Source organism: Scyliorhinus torazame, chromosome 2, assembly GCF_047496885.1.
Source record: "Scyliorhinus torazame isolate Kashiwa2021f chromosome 2, sScyTor2.1, whole genome shotgun sequence".
Taxonomy (NCBI): Eukaryota; Metazoa; Chordata; class Chondrichthyes; order Carcharhiniformes; family Scyliorhinidae; genus Scyliorhinus; species Scyliorhinus torazame.
In genome coordinates this window covers 67,131,837-67,155,227 of record NC_092708.1, presented here as the reverse complement: position 1 = coordinate 67,155,227, position 23,391 = coordinate 67,131,837, and the positions used below count along the sequence as shown (strand labels likewise).

Below are 23,391 nucleotides of genomic sequence, written 5' to 3'. Positions count from 1 at the left end.
TAGGGACTCTGCGCTGCTCGTGCACCTTTAGCAACGTGGGCCAGCGTCATTGACACATCGCGCCTATTCGGTGCCGGTCAGGGGCCACTCCCACCCTGCTTCTCGCTGCGCCCGTCCTAGCCCCTTTTGCTGGTTAGAATTTCTACTGACAGCGGCCCGTTCACGCCGCCGTAAAACTCTCTGGGTTTCACGACGGCATCAACACTTAGCCGCTGGATCGGAGAATCTCGCTCCAGGTGTGTAAATGTAAACACGATTACTGTTTATTTATATCAAGGACTGTCATGAAATATGCAGTAAATACAACTGGGTAACAACAAGCTAATACCAACTACCCACTTTAGCTGCCCCACCCTCTACCCACACACACAGGAAGGACCCTTACAGTATTGTCCCAGCAATTCCCATCTTGACCGAAGGCTGGACTATCAGAGTACTGTCACCTTTTTCCAGTGAAAGGGAACAGGCCTGAAAGGAAACACTGGAGAAGAAAGCTACAAATCTTCATCCTTTTCAGGAGATTTGGGACTTGGTGTGTGATTCCGCATGGGATTTGTTGCCTTGGATGTAAGATCTGGATCCAAATGCTACAAAGAACACAGCGTACTCTCTGCTGAGGCCTCACAAGGATATTTTTAATGTAATTCTCATGGCATGAAAAACTCACCCAGATGTAGATGTTTGGGAGAAGAGCAATTTTTTCCACATTTTCAATAATAGGACAGTGACAAAACACGGAAAGCAGCGTGCAATCCTGGGTGGAAGTGCTTCTGCCACATCTTACCATACTCCAATCAGAAGTCTGCAAGAGTTTCCCCTTGGTCCCAAACAGAATTTAAAGGCCATTGTCTCTCGACACTGAGGGCGGAATCACAATTAATTTTGAGATTATGGATGCAGATGATATGAGAATATGTTTACATTTTTTGGGTCTAGGTGTTGTATTTTGTGGAAAGTATTCATGATACCATCAAGTACTTTCACAGTCTTCTGGAAACGAATGGGAAGCTGTTAATAATCCACACTGCAGGTATGTAATTCTCCAGTGTTTCTGAAATTCTAGCACTCATGGTATCTGTGCAAACTGAAATTCTGTACTTGTTACGCTGGGTTAATGCGTGGTTAATTCCTGCCTGACATGCCCCGGAATCACAACGTAAGTGAATTAATAATAATAATAATCTTTATTAATGTCACAAGTAGGCTTACATCAACACTGCAATGAAGTTACTGTGAAAATGAACAAATAATTCTTATCAAAATTCCCAAAGTCTTTGGCCCTTGACTGACCAATAATTATAGTCACCATTTGTAAGTTGAAACACAATTCCTGCTTATTTGTACCAAGGACTGTCATGAAATAAATGTAACTAGATAACAACAAGCTAATACCTAACTCCCCCTTTAACTGTCTCGCTCTCTACCCACACCATGGTAGCACAAGTGGCTAGCACTGTGGCTTCGCAGCACCAGGGTCCCAGGCTCGATTCCTCGCTGGGTCACTGTCTGTGCGGAATCGGCCTGCACGTTCTCCCCGTGTCTGCGTGGGTTTCCTCCGGGTCCTCTGGTTTCCTCCCACAGTCCAAAGACGTGCAGGTTAGGTGGATTGGCCATGATAAATTGCCCTTCGTGTCCAGAAGGGGGTTAGGAGGGTTTATTGGGTTGCGGGGATAGGGTGGAAGTGAGGGCTTAAGTCAGTGCAGACTCGATGGGCCGAATGGCCTCCTTCTGCACTGTATGTTCTATGTTCACATACATCCACACAAGACAGACAAAACACACAGGGGCGGAAAGGGGCAAAAAATAATAAGGATGAAGGTCAAAAGTTTAGCTTTTGCTTCAAATGGTGGGTCTTTAGCATGCTTTTCTCAGCACTCTGGCTGATCAGCATCTCTGGTTTACAGCTGGTAATGGCCTTCCTTGCAGAGTCATTCATTCAGGTCCCCACAGGTTAGAATACATGATGCTTACAGAGAGAAGACTTTCTAGAGAAAAGATTTATTTCTGATCAAACTGGGCCTTCAGCTTGAGGTTCACATTCAGACCTATATCTTTTCTGGACAGGCGCTTTATTCAACATCAAACCTTGCTTTCAGCTCATGGTTTGACTTCAGGCTTTTGCAGTCTCAAGTGAATAACACCTAGAATTGGTGGAAAAAGAGTCAGTCCTCACAGTGGACTTCTGTAATCATTGAGAATCATTTAGGGCAGCACGGTAGCACAGTGGTTAGCACAGTTGCTTCACAGCTCCTGGGTCCCAGGTTCGATTCCTGACTTGGGTCACTGTCTGTGCGGAGTCTGCACGTTCTCACCGTGTCTGCGTGGGTTTCCTCTGGGTGCTCCGGTTTCTTCCCACAGCCCAAAGATGTGCAGGTTAGGTAGATTGGCCATGATAAATTGCCCTTAGTGTCCAAAAGGTTAGCTGGGGTTACTGGGTTATGGGGATAGGGTGGAGGTGTGGGCTTAAGCAGGACACTCTTTCCAAGAGCCGGTGCAGACTCGATGGGCCGGATGGCCTCCTTCTGCACTGTAAATTCTATGAAACTCATAGAATTTCTACAATGCAGAAATAGGACATTTAGTTAGATCTTTTCTGGAGAGAGTAAGTTAGATCACTCCATCTAGTCTGCAGAATCAAAAATGAAACCTAAATGGAATCTCGCTACTTTGAAAACATTCCAGTGGAATCGGATCAATCATCGCATGTTACCAGTCAGAGCACAGCCTTTTGGACCAATTCATCGGCTACCAGCCAAATCAACCCAGCCAGTCTCTGCCATTGGTGCAGGTCAGTCGACAGCTCAAGTTTGAACCAGCACAGAGATCTCTCCTGCTGCTGAAATCCTCTGCTCAAATTAAAGGCTCAGGCCACTTCCCTTAAAGACACGTGTCCATTAATCATCCATGAAACAACAATGCAATGGAAAAATTAAAAGAAAGGGCAAATAAGGAAATAAACATGAAGGACCCTTACACAGTGAACATGATGAACACATTTATTATATTTATAATTTATCTTCCTCCTGATGTTTCGTTCTATGAAGCCTGTTACTTGAAATGAATGAAAATCACTTATTGTCACAAGTAGGCTTCAATTAAGTTACTGTGAAAAGCCCCTAGTCGCCACATTCCGGCACCGGTTCGGGGAGGCTGGTACGGGAATCGAACCGTGCTGCTAGCCTGCCTTAAAAGCCAGTGATTTAGCCCAGTGTGCTAAACCAGCCCCTGTGTGAAACCATTGCAACTCTTGGAGCATCTCCTGGAACAAAGTAAATAATTTAATTGTATCTAATGAATTAACACGATCAGGGTTTCCCAAACGTTTCCAATCACAGAACATTTTTGACCTCCCAAGAGTACAAAGAACAAACAAAGAACAATACAGCACAGGAACAGGCCCTTCGGACCTCCAAACCTGTACCGGTCATGATACCACCCTTGGCTAAAACCCTCAGCACTTCCTTGTGCCGTGTCCCTCTATACCCATCCTATCCATGTATTTGTCAAGATGCCTTTTGAACGCCGTTAATGTATCTGCTTACACAACCTCCCCTGGCAACGCTTTCCAGGCACACTCTGTGTAAAAAACACCTGCCTCATACATCTCCTCTAAACTTTGCTCCACAGACCTTAAACCAATGCCCCCTGGTGACTGATCCATTCACCCTGGGAAAGAGTGCCTGCCATCCACTCTATTCATGCCCCTCATAATCTGTAGACCTCTGTTAGGTCACCCCTCAACCTCTGTCATTCTAATTGATTGATTGATTGATTGACTTACTGTCACATGTACTGAAGTCCAGTGAAAAGTGTTTTTCTGCGGCCAAGGGAATGTAGACAGTACGTACATAGTAGACAAAAAGAATAATCAACAGAGAACATTGACAAACAGTACATCGACAAATAGTGATTGTTTACAGTACGGAACAAGGGCCAAACAAAGCAAATACATGAGCAAGAGCAGCATAGGGTGTCGTGAATAGTGTTCTTACAGGGAACAGATCAGTCCGAGGGAGAGTCGTTGAGGAGTCTTGTAGCTGTGGGGAAGAAGCTGTTCCACACCCTCTCTCATCCCTCACCATCTCCTCCCCTCCTCTTCCCTCACCTCTCATATCCCGCCACTCTTGCTCCCTCCCCACACCCTCACCCCTTCCCCCCCCTCTTCCCCCTCCACTCCCCCATACATCCCAAGCCCCTCACTCCCTGATTGGAAGAACAGGGTGTTCAACCGCTGCGATTCTCCAATCCCCCACTGAAAGCCTCAGTGCACTATCCACTCACTGCCAATGTGAGGATGTAAAACACTGATTTGCATCCATTTCCATTTGATTAACCGGCACAAGTCCCTATCCACCCGTCTTAGAACATAGAACATAGAACGATACAGCGCAGTACAGGCCCTTCGGCCCACGATCTTGCACCAAAACAAATGCCATCTAACCTACACTATGCCATTAACATCCATATGCTTATCCAATAAACTTTTAAATGCCCTCAATGTTGGCGAGTTCACTACTGTTGCAGGTAGGGCATTCCACGGCCTCACCACTCTTTGCGTAAAGAACCTACCTCTGACCTCTGTCCTATATCTATTACCCCTCAGTTTAAAGCTATGTCCCCTCGTGCCAGCCATTTCCATCCGCGGGAGAAGGCTCTCACTGTCCACCCTATCTAACCCCCTGATCATTTTGTATGCCTCTATTAAGTCTCCTCTTAACCTTCTTCTCTCCAACGAAAACAACCTCAAGTCCATCAGCCTTTCCTCATAAGATTTTCCCTCCATACCAGGCAACATCCTTGTAAATCTCCTCTGCACCCGCTCCAAAGCCTCCACGTCCTTCCTATAATGCGGTGACCAGAACTGTACGCAATACTCCAAATGCGGCCGTACCAGAGTTTTGTACAGCTGCAACATGACCTCCTGACTCCGGAGCTCAATCCCTCTACCGATAAAGGCCAACACTCCATAGGCCTTCTTCACAACCCTATCAACCTGGATGGCAACTTTCTGGGATCTATGTACATGGACACCTAGATCCCTCTGCTCATCCACACTTCCAAGAACTTTACCATTAGCCAAATATTCCGCATTCCTGTTATTCCTTCTAAAGTGAATCACCTCACACTTCTCTACATTAAACTCCATTTGCCACCTCTCAGCCCAGCTCTGCAGCTTATCTATATCCCTCTGTAACCTGCTACATCCTTCCACACTGTCGACAACACCACTGACTTTAGTGTCGTCTGCAAATTTACTCACCCACCCTTCTGCGCCTTCCTCTAGGTCATGGATAAAAATGACAAACAGCAACGGCCCCAGAACAGATCCTTGTGGTACGCCACTTGTAACTGAACTCCATTCTGAACATTTCCCATCAACCACCACCCTCTGTCTTCTTTCAGCTAGCCAATTTCTGATCCACATCTCTAAATCACCCTCAATCCCCAGCCTCCATATTTTCTGCAATAGCCTACCGTGGGGAACCTTATCAAACGCTTTACTGAAATCCATATACACCACATCAACTGCTCTTCCCTCGTCTACCTGTTCAGTCACCTTCTCAAAGAACTCAATAAGGTTTGTGAGGCATGACCTACACTTCACAAAGCCATGCTGACTATCCCTGATCATATTATTCCTATCTAGATGATTATAAATCTTGTCTCTTATAATCCACTCCAAGACTTTACCCACTACAGACGTGAGGCTCACCGGTCTATAGTTGCCGGGGTTGTCTCTGCTCCCCTTTTTGAACAAAGGGACCACATTTGCTATCCTCCGGCCTCTGGCACTATTCCTGTAGCCAATGATGACATAAAAATCAAAGCCAAAGGTCCAGCAATCTCTTCCCTGGCCTCCCAGAGAATCCTAGGATAAATCCCATCAGGCCCCGGGGACTTATCTATTTTCAGCCTGTCCAGAATTGCCAAAACCTCTTCTCTACGTACCTCAATGCCATCTATTCTAATAGCCTGGGTCTCAGCATTCTCCTCCACAACATTATCTTTTTCCTGAGTGAATACTGACGAAAAATATTTATTTAGTATCTCGCCTATCTCTTCAGACTCCACACACAACTTCCCATCCCTGTCCTTGACTGGTCCTACTCTTACCCTAGTCATTCGCTTATTCCTGACATACCTACAGAAAGCTTTTGGGTTTTCCTTGATCCTACCTGCCAAATACTTCTCATGTCCCCTCCTTGCTCGTCTTAGCTCTCTCTTTAGATCCTTCCTCGCTACCTTGTAACTATCCATCGCCCCAACTGAAACTTCACACCTCATCTTCACATAGGCCTCCTTCTTCCTCTTAACAAGAGATTCCACTTCTTTGGTAAACCACGGTTCCCTCGCTCGACGCCTTCCTCCCTGTCTGACCGGTACGTACTTATCAAGAACACGCAGTAGCTGATCCTTGAACAAGCTCCACTTATCCAGTGTGCCCAACACTTGCAGCCTACTTCTCCAACCTATCCCCCCCAAGTCACGTCTAACGGCATCATAATTGCCCTTCCCCCAGCTATAACTCTTGCCCTGTGGTGTATACTTATCCCTTTCCATCACTCATGTAAACATCACCGAATTGTGGTCACTGTCCCCAAAGTGCGCTCCTACCTCCAAATCCAACACCTGGCCTGGTTCATTGCCCAAAACCAAATCCAACGTAGCCTCGCCTCTTGTTGGCCTGTCAACATATTGTGTCAGGAAACCCTCCTGCACACACTGTACAAAAAAATGACCCATCTAATGTACTCAAACTATATCTTTTCCAGTCAATATTTGGAAAGTTAAAGTCTCCCATAATAACTACCCTGTTACTTTCACTCTTATCCAGGATCATCCTCGCCATCCTTTCCTCTACATCCCTAGAACTATTTGGAGGCCTATAGAAAACTCCCAACAGGGTGACCTCTCCTTTCCTGTTTCTAACCTCAGCCCATACTACCTCGGAAGATGAGTCCCCATCTAGCATCCTCTCCGCCACCGTAATACTGCTCTTGACTAGCAGCGCCACACCTCCCCCTCTTTTGCCTCCTTCTCTGAGCTTACTAAAGCACCTAAACCCCGGAACCTGCAACATCCATTCCTGTCCCTGCTCTATCCATGTCTCCGAAATGGCCACAACATCGAAGTCCCAGGTACCAACCCATGCTGCCAGTTCCCCTACCTTATTTCGTATACTCCTGGCATTGAAGTATCCACACTTCAAACCACCTACCTGAACACTGGCCCCCTCCTGCGACGTCAAATCTGTGCTCCTGGCCTCTATACTCTCATTCTCCCGTACCCTAAAACTACAATCCAGGTTCCCATGCCCCTGCTGCATTAGTTTAAACCCCCCCAAAGAGCACTAACAAATCTCCCCCCCAGGATATTTGTGCCCCTCAGGTTCAGATGTAGACCATCCTGTCTGTAGAGGTCCCACCTTCCCCAGAAAGAGCCCTAGTTATCCAGAAATCTGAATCCCTCCCGCCTGCACCATCCCTGTAGCCACGTGCTTAATTGCTCTCTCTCCCTATTCCTCATCTCATTATCACGTGGCACGGGCAACAACCCAGAGATAACAACTCTCTTTGTTCTAGTTCTGAGCTTCCATCGTAGCTCCCTGAAAGCCTGCCTGACATCCTTGTCCCCTTTCCTACCTATGTCGTTAGTGCCAATGTGGACCACGACTTGGGGCTGCTCCCCCTCCCCCTTAAGGACCCGGAAAACACGATCCGAGACATCACGTACCCTTGCACCTGGGAGGCAACATACCAAATGTGAGTCTCTCACGCTCCCACAAAATCTCCTATCTGTGCCCCTGACTATCGAGTCCCCAATTACTAATGCTCTGCTCCTCTCCCCCCTTCCCTTCTGAGCAACAGGGACAGACTCCATGCCAGAGGCCCGTACCCCATGGCTTACCCCTGATAAGTCATCCCCTCCACTAGTATCCAAAGCGGTATACTTGTTTCTCAGGGGAATGACCGCAGGGGATCCCTGCACTGACTGCTTTTTCCCAGCCCCTCTTACAGTTACCCATCTATCTCCAATCTTTGGTGTAACTAATTCCCTGAAGCTGCTATCTATGACCCCCTCTGCCTCCCGAATGATCCGAAGTTCTTCCAACTCCAGCTCCAGTTCCCTAACTCGGTCTTGGAGGAGCTGGAGATGGCAGCACTTCCTGCAGGTAAAATCAGCAGGGACACTAACGGCATCCCTCACCTCAAACATCCTGCAGGAGGAACATTGCACTCCCTTCCCTGCCATCCCTCTAACTTTCAACCAAGATCTGGCTAACAACTAAATTTAAAAAAAAAAATAATAATAATAATACAATATGGTACTTACCTCACACCAATGGGTTTTATTATTAGGTTAGAGGAGGAGGGCGGGTGGGAGACACTACACGTGTAGTGTCTCGGGTTTCCTCTCCACTAGAATTTATTGGTGAGGGACTTCCCAGAAGTCCGCGGGTCGAACCTCCTGTTCCCGCCTTAAAAATAAAATACAACAGCAAAGAGGAACAGAAACGGGACTAGGTAAGTGTTTACTTAAATACTCACCCACCAGCAGCCCCCGCACTCCGCTCCCGCTGAAACTCCAAGAGATGGTCCTGCAAGGTAAGTTATTTTAAACTTCAATACTCACCCACCAGCAGCCCCTGCACTCCACTCCCGCTGAAACTCCAAGTGATTGCCCCTGCAAGGTAAGTTATTTTAAACCTAAATACTCACCTACCGGCAACCCCTGCACGCCGCTTCCCAGAAGTCCGCGGGTCGAACTTCCTGTTCCCTCCTTAAAAAATAATTTAAAAAAAAAATACAACAGCAAAGAGGAACAGAAACGGGACCAGGTAAGTGTTTACTTAAATACTCACCCACCAGCAGCCCCCGCACTCCGCTCCCGCTGAAACTCCAAGAGATGCTCCTGCAAGGTAAGTTATTTTAAACTTCAATACTCACCCACCAGCAGCCCCCGCACTCCACTCCCGCTGAAACTCCAAGTGATTGCCGGATTGCCACTGTCTTGTGGGAAACCCTCCTCGTGGGCTTTGGTGAAAATTTGCCCAAGCTTGGCTCAGATGTGGTGGAACGCAAGGTGGGCCAGCGGGTCAGTATATATCTGAGATGTCCCCAAAGTCCATCAGAAGGTCTCCTCACCCAAAACGCTAAATTTCACCCCCACCACTGACAAATAGGGGCATCCTTCTCCCCACCACAGGAATAATGGGTCACCCTCACCCTCACGCATGCATGAGAGTGGCTCGACCCCTCCAAACCCCCCTATCAGACCCCTATTAGACTCCTCCATCACGGACCCCTTACCGGAATCTCCCATTTGACAGCCCCATCGCAGATCTCCATTTGAGACCACCATCAGGCTCCCCATCAGACCCTGAGTTAGAGACCCCCATTAGAAACCCCCAATAGATACCTCTAGCAGTGACCCCCTCTCAGAAATGCCCATCAGAGATGTCCATCAGAGACCCACATACACCTCTGTCTGAAAGCTAAAGAGCTTTCACTTACCCTTTCCTAACATCTGCTGCCTCAGCCAAATGTGTTTAGCTGTTATAAGTGTCAGAGAATTCTTCAAAAGCCAAATACACTGCAAAGGGCTTCAAATCGCTTGACAGCCTTTGAAAGGCAAATCTTCCATCTTCACACGGCAATACATTGTGCCAGCCTGTGATTCACAGTTTTATTGGTCCAGACACAGATGGTTCAGAGGTTTGTTTACTTATCTTTCCATTCATGTTTGAATGCATCTCTATTACCCTGCTTTGATGCGACCCACAAGATTTATAACCACTCTTGCTATTAGTAACAGCTCCTCACCACATCAAAAGGAGGCCGGTACAGTCGCACAGTGGTTAGCATTGTTGCTTCACAGTGCCTGGGACCCGGGTTCGATTCCCGGCTTGGGTCACTGTCTGTGCAGAGTCTGCACGTTCTCCCTGTGTCTGCGTGGGTTTCCTCCGGGTGCTCCGGTTTCCATGTCCCGAAAGACGTGCTGTTAGGTGAATTGGACATTCTGAATTCTCACTCTGTGTATCCGAACAGGTGCCGGAATGTGATGACGAGGGACTTTTCACAGTAACTTCATTGCAGTGTTAATGTCAGCCTACTTGTGATGATAATAAAGATTATTTTATTTTTATTATTTCAAATGCTTTAATTTCCTCTTTTTCTCAGCAGAGTGTCTGCTGTGGGGGCAGGCGGGGGGGAGTGGTGCTGACTTGTTATTTCTATAATGGGGGGTGGGAGGTGGAGAATGCCCCTACTTGTCAGTTGAGGGGGGTTGGAGGGCCGCCGCCAGTCATTGGTATCGGGCTGCCATTACAACGGAACTGGCAAGCTCTCTCCCATGCATAAATTAGCATGGTCAAGGGGAGAGACTTGTGTTCTGTGCCCTGCTCCTAGCATTAGCGGTGATCAGTAGCGGTTCTCCACTGGCGGGAACATTTAGGCTCCAGAACGGAGAATCCAAGCCCTGATCTCTAATCAACCAGGTAGTGAGTTCAGTTGGTGGAGCTTCTACTACTTACTTCCCATGACCTTGCAACCTTCTTGTGAAGTCAGACATAATGCCAAGAAGGTCTGACTCAGACTTCCCCACCTGCGTGCAGGAATGAACAGGATAAAGTTGAGCATGGGGAGAAAAAGGTGATGGTTTGAATAGCTTATTTTCTCTGCTACAACTTCCTATGATTCTGCAATATTTGAGATTGGAAAAACAAAACAGCTGTGCCCTCCTTTTTAACTCAAAAGGAAAATCTAAATCAATGATATTCAAACAAACACCACTTGGCTAAAACTCTCCTAATGTATTATAACCATTATGCACTTAAGCTCTTCAGCTAACATGCGATACATTCGCTACACCAGGGGGTCTTTTCCAAAAAACATTTATAGTTTGTAAAATACTATCAAGGCATGAAGAAATAATTTACAGAGAAAAGCAATATTTTCATTAAGTAAGTATTTTTGACAAACATTGTTCAAATTTTATTAACAGATGACAGTGGATTTCATTCACTTTGGGAGAAAGTTATATCTCGGCTTCCAAACAATCATCTTTTTTCTGAAATCTACAAGACGCTTGAGGAAATGAGGATGAAGTATCAGATCTATAAACTTTCCTCTGACATGGATATCACAGAGTGTTTCATTGAAAGGAATGAAAATGGGGAGCGTTTGTTGGATTTCCTCACACAAATAGTGCATTTCAGTAAAACTGCCCCAGCAGATCTGAAGGATGAAGTTCTTCATTACCTACGCCAACTTCAGTGTTCAAGAGAGGAAAATGGGAAAATTATTTTCAACAATAATTTGCATGCAGTAATAGTTGAATGTTGATCTGATTTCTTTCAGTCAATCATTGAGCAAGTAACTTCACTGAAAGTTTTTTTAATGAACCTTGCTCCAGATTTATTGGTGTTAAGATCAAACAATTTTGCTTTGAATAACTCCGCTAAATTACTCGCAAATTCAGTAAATAATCCTTCATAAGGTTAAAAATTAAATTTCATGTATGGAGCACTGGAGCTTTTAAAAAAATATCACATTGGCATAAATCCTCTGGTCCCACTCTCCGTGGGAATTGTTGCGAGCGTGATGGATAATTTGACATTTGTTTGCTCTCATTTTACTTCTGGAATTTACACTTTATTACCAGTTTGATTTTAAGGTAGAGGTTAAATTACTCAGTGATACTTCTGATGAAAGCATCAATAATTGAAACAGGCACGGGGCACTTTGTGTAGGTTTTTTAAGTTGGTCGAGAATAAATTTGCTGGCAATCAAAATCTAGTTGTATCTAAGCTTGGAATGCACTTACTCTCTATGGAGAAAGAGAAGGGTGACAGGATTTGTGTTGCCGTTGTCCATGTACTCCATTGTTTGTGTGATCAACATACACTGAGTTAAAGCATCTTTTTGTTCTCCTGAGTAGGTGAAACAAGGGATATTGTAGAGGGGTTGAAAGAATGGGAAAGTCATCGACCAATTTCTAACATTCTGGCACATGTTGCTTGGTTGTTGTTTGTTTTAATAAGCAACTAAAGGGCTTAAGTAAACCATATAACCCTACTTACAGAATCATTGGGAGAGACTGAAGATGTCATAGAGCCATAGAGTCACAGCACGGAAACAAGCCCTATGGTCAATCATATCCACACCTGCCATCAAGCACCTATTAACTCTCGTCCCATTTACCAGCACTTGGCCCAGAGATTTGTATGCTGTGGCATTTCAAATGCTCTTCTAAATACTTCTTAAATGTTGTGAGGGTTCATGCCTCTAACACCCTTTCAGGCAGTGAGTTCCAGATTCTCACCGCCCTCTACGCGAAAAGGTTTTTCTTCACATCTCCTGTCAATCTCCTTAAATCTATTCCCCCTGGTTAGTGACCTCCCCACTATGGGGAAAAGTTCCTTCCTATCAATCTGATCTATGCCTCTCACAATTTTATATACCTCAATCAGGTCCACCCTCAGCCTTCTCTGTTCCAAGGAGAACAACCCCAGCTTATCCAGACTCTCTTTCAACTTCCCCTATATTGACTGGGGCTATATTGACCTAGATAACAAAGACACCGATGTCAGACTCTTATTTATCGACTACAGCTCAGCCCAGCAACATCCTCTAGTATAATTACTTCCTTCCTATGGTGTGGCAACCCGAACTGCACACTTAGAGCTTGGATTGGTACTTGGAACTATGATGTAGTTGCCATGACAGACACTTGGTTGAGGGAGGGACAGGATTGGCTGCTAAACATTCCAGGATTTAGATGTTTCAGGTGGGATAGAGGGGGATGTAAAAGGGGTGGGGGAGTTGCACTACTGGTGAGGGAGAATATTACAGCTGTACTGGTGGGTGATTTCAAATTCCCCTAAATTGACTGGGGCTAGATAACAAAGACACCTATGTCAGACTCTTATTTATCGACTACAGCTCAGCCTTTAACACCACCATTCCTACGAAACTTATCTCCAAACTCCGTGGGCTTGGCCACGGCTCCTCCCTCTGCGACTGGATCCTGAACTTTCTAACCCACAGACTACAATCAGTAAAGATAGGCAACAACACCTCCTCCATGATCATCCTCAACACCGGTGCCCCACAAGGCTGTCTCCTCAGCCACCTACTATACTCCTTATACACCAATGACTGTGTGGCCAAATTCCCCTCCAACTCAATTTTCAAATTTGCTGGTGGCACAGAGTACAGGAATGAGATAGAGAATTTGGTGAACTGGTGCGACGACAATAATCTCTCCCTCAATGTCAACAAAAAAAAGGAGATTGTCATCGACTTCAGGAAGCGCAGTGGAGAACATGCCCCTGTCTACATCAATGGGAACGAAGTAGAAAGGGTCGAGAGCTTCAAGTTTTTAGTGTCCAGATCACCAACAACAGTCTGTTCTGGTCCCCCCATGCCAACACTATAGTTAAGAAAGCCCACCAAAGACTCTAATTTCTCAGAAGACTAAGGAAATTTGGCATGTCAGCTATGATCCTCACCAGCTTCGACAGATGCACTATAGAAAGCATTCTTTCTGGTTGTATCACAGCTTGGAATGGAGCCTGCTCTGCCCAAGACCGCAGGAAACTACAAAAGGTTGCGAATGTAGCCCAGTCCATCACGCAAACCAGCCTCCCATCCATTGACTCTATCTATAATTCCCGCTGCCTCAGAAAGGCAGCCAGCATAATTAAGGACCCCACGCACCCCGGACATACTCTCTTACACCTTCTTCCGTCAGGAAAAAGATACCAAAGTTTGAGGTCACATACCAACCGACTCAAGAACAGGGGCGAAATTCTCCTACCCGCCCCGCCACATTTCTGCGCCGACCGGCCGGCGGGAGTCTCCGTAACACCGGCCAGTCAATGGGGTTTCCCATTGTGGGGCACCCCCACGCCGTCGGGAAACCCCCGGGTGCCGGCAGAACGGAGACTCCCGCCGGCGGAGAATGACGCCCCAGCTTCTTCCCTACTTCCATCAGACTTTTGAATGGACCTACCTCGTATTAAGTTAATCTTTTCTCTACACCTTGCTATAACTGTAACATTATATTCTGCAGTCTCACCTTCCTTCCCTATGTACGGTATGCATTGTTTGTATAGCATTCAACAAACAATATTTTTCACTGTATACTAATACATGTGACAATAATAAATCAAATCAACTCATTCCATGCTAGGGACTAGGATTGGGCAGAGGTTGTAAGGAACCTTCAGGGGGGTTTCTTGAAACAATATGTAGATAGTCTAACTGGGGAAGGGGCTGTACTGGATCTGGTATTGGGGAATGAGCCCGGCCAGGTGGTTGAAATTTCAGTAGGAAAGCATTTTGGGAACAGTGACCATAATTCAATAAGTTTTAAGGTACTTACAGAGATTATAACAATATTCGTCAGGAACTGAAGAACCTAGATTGGGGTCGGATGTTTCAGGGTAAATCAATATCTGGCATGTGGGAGGCTTTCAAATGTCAGTTGATAGGAATTCAGGACCAGCATGTTCCTGTGAGAAAGAAGGATAAGTATGGCTAGTTTTGGGAACCTTGGATAACGAGGGATATGTATTAGCAAGAGGCAGCAGTATTAGCGAGGGGCAGCACGGTTTTGTGAAGGGGATGTCGTGTCTCACTAACTTGATCGAGCTTTTCGAAGAGGTCACAAAGATGATTGTTGCAAGTAGGGCAGTGGATGTTGTCTATATGGATTTCAGTAAGGCCTTTGACAAGGTCCGTCATGGCAGACTGGTACAAAAGGTGAAGTCACACGGGATCGGGGTGAGCTGGCAAGATGGATACAGAACTGGCTCAGACATAGAAGGCAGAGAGTAGCAATGGAAGGGTGCTTTTCTAATTGCAGTGCTGTGACTAGTGGTGTTCTGCAGGGATCAGTGCTGGGACCTTTGCTGTTTGTAGTATATATAAATGATTTGGAGGAAAATGTAACTGGTCTGATTAGTAAGTTTGCAGACGACACAAAGATTGGTGGAATTGCGGATAGCGATGAGGACTATCAGAGGATACGCAGGATTTAGATTGTTTGGAGACTTGGGTGGAGAGATGGCAGATGGAGTTTAATCCGGACAAATGTGAGGTCATGCATTTGGGAAGGTCTAATGCAGAGAGGGAATACACAGTGAATGGTAGAACCCTCAAGAGTATTGAAAGTCAGAGAGATCTAGGTGTACAGGTCCACGTCACTGAAAGGTGCAACACAGGTGGAGAAGGTAGTCACGAAGGCATATGGCATGCTTGCCTTCATTGGCCGGGGCATTGAGTCTAAGAATTGGCAAGTCATGTTGCAGCTGTAAAGTACCTTAGTTAGGCCACACTTGGAGTATTCAATTCTCGACGCCGCACTACCAGAAGGATGTTGAGGCTTTAGAGAGGGTGCAGAAGAAATTTACCAGGATGTTATATGGTATGGAGGGCATTAGCTATGAGGAGTGGTTGAATAAACTCGGTTTGTTCTCACTGGAATGACGGAGGTTGAGGGGTGACCTGATAGAGGTCTACAAAATTATGAGGGGCATAGACAGAGTGGATAGTCAGAGGCATTTTTCCAGGGTAGAGGGGTCAATTACGAGGAGGCATAGGTTTAAGGTGAGAGGGGCAAGATTTAGAGGAGATTTACGAGGCAGGTTTTTTACACAGAGGGTAGTGGGTGCCTGGAACGCGCTGCTGGAGGAGGTGGTGGAAGCAGGGATGACAGTGACATTTAAGGGGCATCTTGACAAATACATGAATAGGATGGGAGTGGAGGGATACGGACGCAGGAAGTGTAGAAGATTTTAGTTTAGACGGGCAGCATGGTCGGCGTAGGCTTGGAGGGCCAAAGGGCCTGTTCCTGTGCTGTACTTTTCTTTGTTCTTTGTTCTTTGATATTGTAAGTCCAGTCCAAAAGAAAAAGGAAGCATTTGTATGGGCTAGAATGCTGGGAACAGATGAAGTCCATGAGGAATATAAGGGAAGTAGGAAGGAACCTAAGCAAGGAATCAGGAGGGCTAAAAGAGGTCACAAAAAGTCAAAGGCAAACAGGATTGAGCAAAATCGAAGGCTTTCACACATATAGAAAGAACAAGAGGGCAGCCAGAGAAAGGGTTGGTCCACTTAAAGACAGGGGAGAGAATCTATGCGTGGAACCAGATGAAATTGGTAAGATACTGAATGAATACTTTTCGTCAGTATTCACCAAAGAGAAGGACTTGGTGGATGAAGCGTCTGGGGAAGGGTGTGCAGGTAGTCTGGGTCACATTGAAATCAAAAAGGAGGAGGTGTTGGGCATCTTGAAAAATATTGAAGTAGATAGGTTCCCAGGGCCTGATGGGATCTCCCCCAGAATGCTGAGGGAGGCAAGGGAGAAAATTGCTGAGACGTTGACAGAAATCTTTATATCCTCACTGGCTACAGGTCAGGTCGCAGAAGACTGGAGAATAGCTCATGTTGTTCGTTTGTTCAAGAAGAGTAGCAAGATTAATCTAGGAAATTACAGGCAGGTGAGACTTACGTCAGTGGCAGGGAAATTATTGGAGAGGGTTCTTCGAGATAGGATTTACTCCCATTTGGAAGCAAAATGATGTATTAACGAGAGACAGCATGGTTTTGTGAAAGGGAGGTTGTGTCTCACTAACTTGATCGAGTTTTTCAAGAGAGTAACAAAGGTGATTAACGAAGGAAAGGCAGTGGATGTTGTCTACATGGACTTCAGTAAGGCCTTGGACAAGGTCCCTCATGGCAGACTGGTACAGAAGGTGAAGTCACATGGCACCTGAGGTGAGCTGGCAAAATGGATATCGACCTGCCTCAGTCATAGAAAATAGAGGGTAGCAGTGGAAGGATGCTTTTCTGAACAGCGGGCTATGACTAGTGGTGTTCCGCAGTGCTGGGACTTTTGCAGTTTGTAGTATATATAAATTATTTGGAACAAAATGAATCTGGTCCGCTTAGCAAGTTTGCGGATGACACAAAGGTTGGTGAAATTATTATTGGTGGGATTATTATTTAAACGGTTAGATGTTAAAACATGCTGCTGTGCAGAGGGACCTGGGTGTGCTGGTGCACGAGTCGCAAAAAGTTGGTGTGCAGGTGCAACAGGTGATTAAGAAGGCTAATCGAGTTTTGTCTTTCATTGCTAGATGGATGGAGTTCAAGACTAGTGAGGTTATGCTGCAATTGTATAGGGTGTTGGTGAGGCCGCATCTGGAGTATTGTGTTCAGTTTAGGTCTCCTTTCCTGAGAAAGGACATATTGGCACTGGAGAGAGTGCAGAGGAGATTCACTAGGTTGATCCCAGAGTTGAGGGGATCAGATTATGATGAGAGGTTGAGTAGACTGGGACTGTACTCATTGGAGTTTAGAAGGATGCGGAGGGATCTTATTGATACATATAAAATTATGAAGGGGATAGATGCGGGCAGGTTGTTTCCACTCGTCGGGGAAAGCAGAACTAGGGGGCATAGCCTCAAAATAAGGGGAGGTAGATTTAGGATGGAGTGTAGGAGGAACTTCTTCACCCAAAGGATTGTGAATCTCTGGAATTCCTTGCCCAGTGAAGCAGTTGAGGCTCCTTCTTTAAACGTTTTTAAGAAAAGGATAGATGCCTTCCTAAAGAATAAAGGGATTTGGGGTTATGGTGTACGGGCCGGAGAGTGGAGCTGAGTCCACAAAGATCAGCAATGATCTCATTAAATGGCGGAGCAGGCGCGAGGGGCCAGATGGCCTACTCCTGTCCCTAGTTCTTATGTTAATTGCGAATAATGATGAGGACTGTCGGAGGTTCCATAGGATATAAATCGGTTTGAGACTTGTGCGGAGAGATGGAAGATGGAGTTTAATCTGAACAAATGTGAGGTGATGCATTTTGGAAGGTTGAATACAGGTGAGAAATATACAGTAAACGGCAGAACCCTTGAGTGTATTGACAGGCAGAGGGACCTGGGTGTACAGGTCCACAGGTCACTGAAAGTGGCAACGCAGGTGGAGAAGGTAGCTAAGAAGGCATGTGACATACTTGCCCTCACGGCCGGAGAATTGAGTATAAAAATTGGCAAGTCATGCTGCAGCTGTATAGAACCTTGGTTAGGCCACACTTGGAATATAGTGTTCAATTCTTGTCGCCACGCTACCAGAAGGATGTGGAGGCTTTGAAGAGGATACAGAAGAAGTTTACCAAATTTTGCCTGGTATGGAGGGCATTAGCTGTGAAGAGCATTGGATAAACCTGGTTTGCTCTCACTGGAACGACGGAGGTTCAGAAGTCTACAAAATTATGAATCCCGCCCTGCTGCTCCGACGCCGGCTGCCTTCCCCCCAATCTAACACCTTCACCTGAGGACCACTCTTGTCCTTTTCCATAAGCAGCTTAAAACTTACAGAATTATAATCACTGTTCCCGAAATGATCTCCAACTGAAACTTTGAACATCCTGGTCGGGCTCATTTCCCAGTACCAGGTCGAATATACCCTGTATTATTCCTTGTGTCTGAATAAAGCTCATTGTCTTACAGTTGAAGTAGATGCTTTATTGTGAGTTTGTTCTCTCTCCAGCACTTATACTCTATGTTACATCTGAGCTGCCTGTCTGTGTCCTGCTCACTAGCTGCCGTTCCTGTGAAGAGTGCCTCTTGACTTCCTGCCTGTCTATTATATACATCACTGGTGCTCCCTCTAGTGGTTACTTAGTTGTAGTTTATTTACATTAACCCCTTGTGTATCTACAATGCTGCATATCACTACATCTCCCCTTTTTTCTTTTCACATATTTTCTGTACTTTGTTTCAGAAAATTGTGCAAAACAGTTAGATAAATGATGATATGTACAAGTTGTGATGATATTAATGATTATACAAAACCAATTAATATTTATAAGTCTAATCTTAATGAAAACATTTTTGAGTTCAAATTTATTTGGTTGAACTTTTTTTTTCTGTTGTTGACGTGGTGATGTTGATATTGTAATTTCTTTGTGAATGTTGTCAGTGTTCTTGTGTTTAAATAACCAACAAGTCATCACGAGGTGTTCGAATGGTCGAACCACTGATGTTGACTGACGTGAACTTTTCTGTGCTTGTGAAGTTCAGGCAATGTTGTGCCTTTTGAGGTTTAAATTTTTGGTTTTGTGCCTTTAAGAGCCTTGTTTGTGATTTTCGGGCATTTCCCATTTAAGTGGGCGTGCAATTTTCAATCGTGAGTTCCAGCATTAAACCTTTCTGTTTTGATAATTATTGTTTGAGTTTCGCATCACTCATCCCCTGTGCATTGAATGCATTGAATGCCTTAAAGCAGCATTGTTACTGGTGTTACAGTGATCTTCAAATTTTTTGAGTATTACTTCTAATTTGGTGTTGTCCTCACCTTTCAAGTAATTAAAGAAGTTATAGATTGCTCTAGCTTCATGTCCTGCTAGTAGCAGTGCTATTTTAGTTTCTTCTGAGGCCCTGCTCAAATCATTAGCTACGATATATAATTTGAACGTTTCTTTAAATATTTTCCATCAGCCGCGGTGGAGTTCCAATGTGTTTCATCAACTCAGCGAAGTATCCCCACGTCGAATGTCCGGTATGAGTTTTCTTCCGTTTTCGATCTTTCTTTGTCTGCATCTTGTGTAATCTTCTAGTAAGCGTTTTGAAGTCTCCTGGCACCATGTATTATTTCTTGTGTCTGAATAAAGCTCATAGTCTTACAGTTGAAGTAGATGCTTTATTGTGTGAGTTTGTTCTCTCTCCAGCACTTATACTATATGTTATATCTGAGCTGGCTGCCTGTGTCCTGCTCACTAGCTGCCATTCCTTTGAAGAGTTCCCCTTGACTTCCTGTTTGTCTAATATATACATCTCTGGTGCTCCCTCTAGTAGTTACTTAGTTGTAGTGTATTTACATTAACCCCTTGTTGTATACAGTGTTGCATGTCACTACATGCCCCTTCCCGAGTTGGGCTACTCATACATTGTCTCGAGAAACCCTCCTGGATGCTCCTTACAAATTCTGCTCCATCCATGCCTCTAGCAGTGTGTCCCTGTCAATATAGGGGAAGTTAAAATCACCTACCATAACAACCCTATTGTTTATGAATCTTTCCAAGATCTGTCTGCATACCTGCTCCTCTATCTCCCCCTGGCTGTTAGGGGGTATGTAGTAAACCCCCAATATTGTGACAGCACCCTTCCTATTCCTGAGCTCTACCCAGATTGCCTTGCTGCCTGAACCCTCCAAGGTGTCCTCCCTCAGCACAGCTGTGATATTCTCCTGAATCAATAATGCAGCTCCCCCACCCCTTTGCATCCCCCTCTATCCTGCCTGAAGCATCTAAATCCTGGAATGTTTGGTTGCCAATCCTGTCCCTCTTCCAACCAAGTTTCTGTAATAGCAACAACACCATAATTCCACGTACTAATCCAAGCTCTAAGTTCATCTGTCTTACCTGAAATGCCCCTCACATTGAAACAAATGCACTTCAGCCCACCAGCCCTGCTGCGTTGACCAACCACTCCCTGCCTGCTCTTCCTCTTAATCTTACTGGCCTTAGTCTGTAGCTCTCCCTCAGTTATTTCTCCCACTGACCTACTGGTCTGGGTCCCACCCCCCTGCCATACTAGGCAGCTCAATCTGTTTCTCTGCCTTCCACTTTTCTCCTTACTAGCTTTTGTTCCGATCCCCTCTTTACTACCCTTTGACTTCCTGCATTGGTTCCCACCCCCCCTGCCACGTTAGTTTAAATCCTCCTAACAGCGCAAGCAAACAACCCTCCTAGGACATCAGTTCCAGACCTGCCCAGGTGTAGACTGTCCAATTTGTAATGGTCCCACCTCTTCCAGAACTGGTTCCAATGTCCCAAAAATCTGAATCCCTCCCTCTTGCACCATCTCCCAAGCCAAACATTCATCCTGTCTATCCTGTTACTCCTACTCTGGCTAGCCAAAGTCCAGGGGGCCATTGATGGCACACATGTTCCTGTGCGAGCATTGGGACATCATTATTAACAGAAAGGGGTTCCACATCCCGCATGTAAAAATTGAGAGCGACCACCGCCTGAGAATGCTGCATTTGCATGCCCACTACTCTGCAAGTGTTCATGGCAGGTACATCCTGGGAGACCCTTGTATCTTTGAGGACCACCCCAGGGTGACTGTGGCTGTGGATAGGGGTGGAGGACACCAGAAGGATCCAGCCCATCACCAGCAGCTCTTGCAAGACACAAGTCAAGATGCATGATTAGACCGCAGGCTGGTTGGGGTGGTGTGAGGGTTGTGTGGTGCAGGGTGAGGGTGGTGTGGGCTGGTGTCAGGGTGGTGTGGTGGTGAGGGTGGCGTAGGGGCAATTGTGGTGTGGGGGTGAGGATGGTGTTGGAAGGGTTGACACACGTGTCACAGGGGACTGCAACTATGCGGCATCTCACTTTCTCGCCCAAAGCCGATCACCACCCCAGCAACTTCACTTTCCTCGGGTCCACCAACCACATCCAGGGCCTGCTGCTCTGCCACGGTGAGAGGCCGCAGGTCTGGCGGTCCCCCTTCAATTTTCTCCCGCTCCTGGCAGTTATGGGCAGCATTGTCCTGGGAGGGGTGTGGTGGGGACAGAAACGCAAATGTTTGACTATCCGACGCATGCAGCCCAGGTGGTGGGTAGCTGGTGGGTTCAGTGGCGGGTCACCCGGCCATAGCGGCTGGTATGGGTGCGGCATGTGGTGCACAGTTAGGGGTCTATCACTCTCCTGGTGGGCGGGCGGTAGGGTAATGGGTATGTGAGTGTAGCGCACATGACCCCTAATGCATACTGCCACAGTGAGACAGGGGTTTGTGTCAGGGGCACAGTGCTGTCTACTCACCCTGCCGCCCTGAGGAGGTTGTTTAGTTTCTTCCAGCACTGCAGGCCGGTCCGCATGGTGTTGGTGATGGTGCTGACGGCCACTGCCACTGTGCCCAGGCACTGCGAACGACGGTGGCTGGTAGCCACCTTCCCCGGCCGGGGTACATGGTCACCCGTCTCTACATGGCGTCCAAGAAGGTCTCGAGCTCGGCATCCGTAAATCTTGGGGCTGCTCTCCTTGCTGCCAACAGTTGCCTGGGTTGAGTGTGTGTGGGGAGTGAAGTGTGTATATGCGGCTGCAGTTTGCCAGCTTCCTGAGTGTCAATCGGGAACCCGACGAATCTGGCACCATTTCTCATTGGAATCGATTAGCCCTTTACCCTGTCGCTGAATCAGTCCAGTTGCGGCGTCGGTTTTGCTGTCAAGGAACTTTATGAATCCTGCCGCGGTATCAACACTTATGGCGGGATTCTCTGATTGCTGACGCTGAAATCGCATTCGGCGATTGGGTGAAGAATCCCTTTTGATGTTGAAATCGGGGACGGTGCCTGTTTTTGCATGCTCTGCCTCCTCCAAAACGGCATCATCGGTGATTACGCCGCATGCAGTTGGGATGGCCTCAGGACGTCACATAAAGGCCCTCCCCGATGCCCCGCCCCCGATGGGCCGACCTCCTGACAGCGGGGATCACTTGTGGTCTGAGGACATTGCCTGAGGCCCACCCCGAATCTCCGCCCCTGACCGGCCGAGTTCCCGACGGCGTCAGTCGTGTGTGGTCTCATCCGTTGGGAACACGTAGTGTGGCGGCTGCGGACTCAGTCCAGCGCTGTCAGAGTCGGGGGAGGGACAATCCGCGACCAGGGGAGGACTTCATCAAGGGCTGGGGACACTGTGGGGCAGTGGTCTGGGGGGCGCGAGCCAACTGAAGGGAGGGACTATTTCGTGGGCCGGGTCCGCAAGTGGCCGGCGCCATGTAGCATGGCACGACTGCTGCAGGCCGCTGCCGTGCACATGCGTGGCCACGGACCCACCAATCTTCCGGACCATATTGGCAGCTAGAGCTGGATGTTCTTCACTGCCGGCATGCTAGCCCCCAGCAAAACGGGAAATCGGTAGCCAATTTACGACATTTTTCCTGCCGTAAAACAGCACTGTTCCCACACCGGTGTTGGGACATAGCCCCAGAATCAGAGAATCCAGCCCATAATCTTACAAAAGGTAATAAAATATCTCCCTCCCAGCTATCAACACAATTCGAGCCCCTTTATTTGGAATTCAGTAAAACTATCATAAGAATGTACAACTTACAATCAACTGTAGCAGCCGTTGCTACAATGGGCCATTTGTGCCTCTGTGCTGACAAAATATGATATAGAGAAGGAATGTGGATGTGGTGCTGCTGTTTTTAAATTTGGTGTTGTAAATAAGTTCTTTATGTAGAAGCAGCAGAATGAGTGTAGTGTAGAATGTTTGGTTAGTAACCAACTGTCTTATATGAATTTAAGTTAAAATATTTTATATGAATCTAATTTTTAAAATGAAATAGCCATTAGTAGTGAATTGATTTAATGAATGT

General features: G+C 46.4%; 2 protein-coding genes across 13 annotated transcripts in view; one reads left to right on the top strand and one right to left on the bottom strand.

The window, feature by feature from the left end:
* Positions 1-19,700, top strand: part of LOC140388271 (histamine N-methyltransferase-like) — a 69,253-nt gene extending 49,553 nt beyond the window's left edge. For all 3 annotated transcript variants that reach the window (XM_072472141.1, XM_072472160.1, XM_072472150.1), the window contains 2 exons: positions 937-1,030; positions 11,005-19,700. In XM_072472141.1, coding sequence (XP_072328242.1) covers positions 937-1,030; positions 11,005-11,345 — 435 coding nt within the window. In that variant the 3' untranslated portion in view covers positions 11,346-19,700. The remainder of the gene's footprint in view (positions 1-936; positions 1,031-11,004) is intronic.
* The window catches only part of LOC140388240 (uncharacterized), a 75,850-nt gene that overhangs the window by 16,618 nt on the left and 35,841 nt on the right, over positions 1-23,391 (bottom strand). For 2 of the 10 annotated variants that reach the window (XM_072472106.1, XM_072472089.1), the window contains one exon: positions 11,827-11,932. The exons of 5 other annotated variants lie outside the window; for them this stretch is intronic. In XM_072472106.1, the coding sequence (XP_072328207.1) occupies positions 11,827-11,932 (106 nt within the window). Of the gene's footprint in view, positions 1-10,534; positions 10,606-10,968; positions 11,271-11,826; positions 11,933-23,391 lie in introns of those variants that run through there. 3 more of the 10 variants (XR_011934129.1, XR_011934130.1, XR_011934132.1) reach the window with 3 other exon arrangements.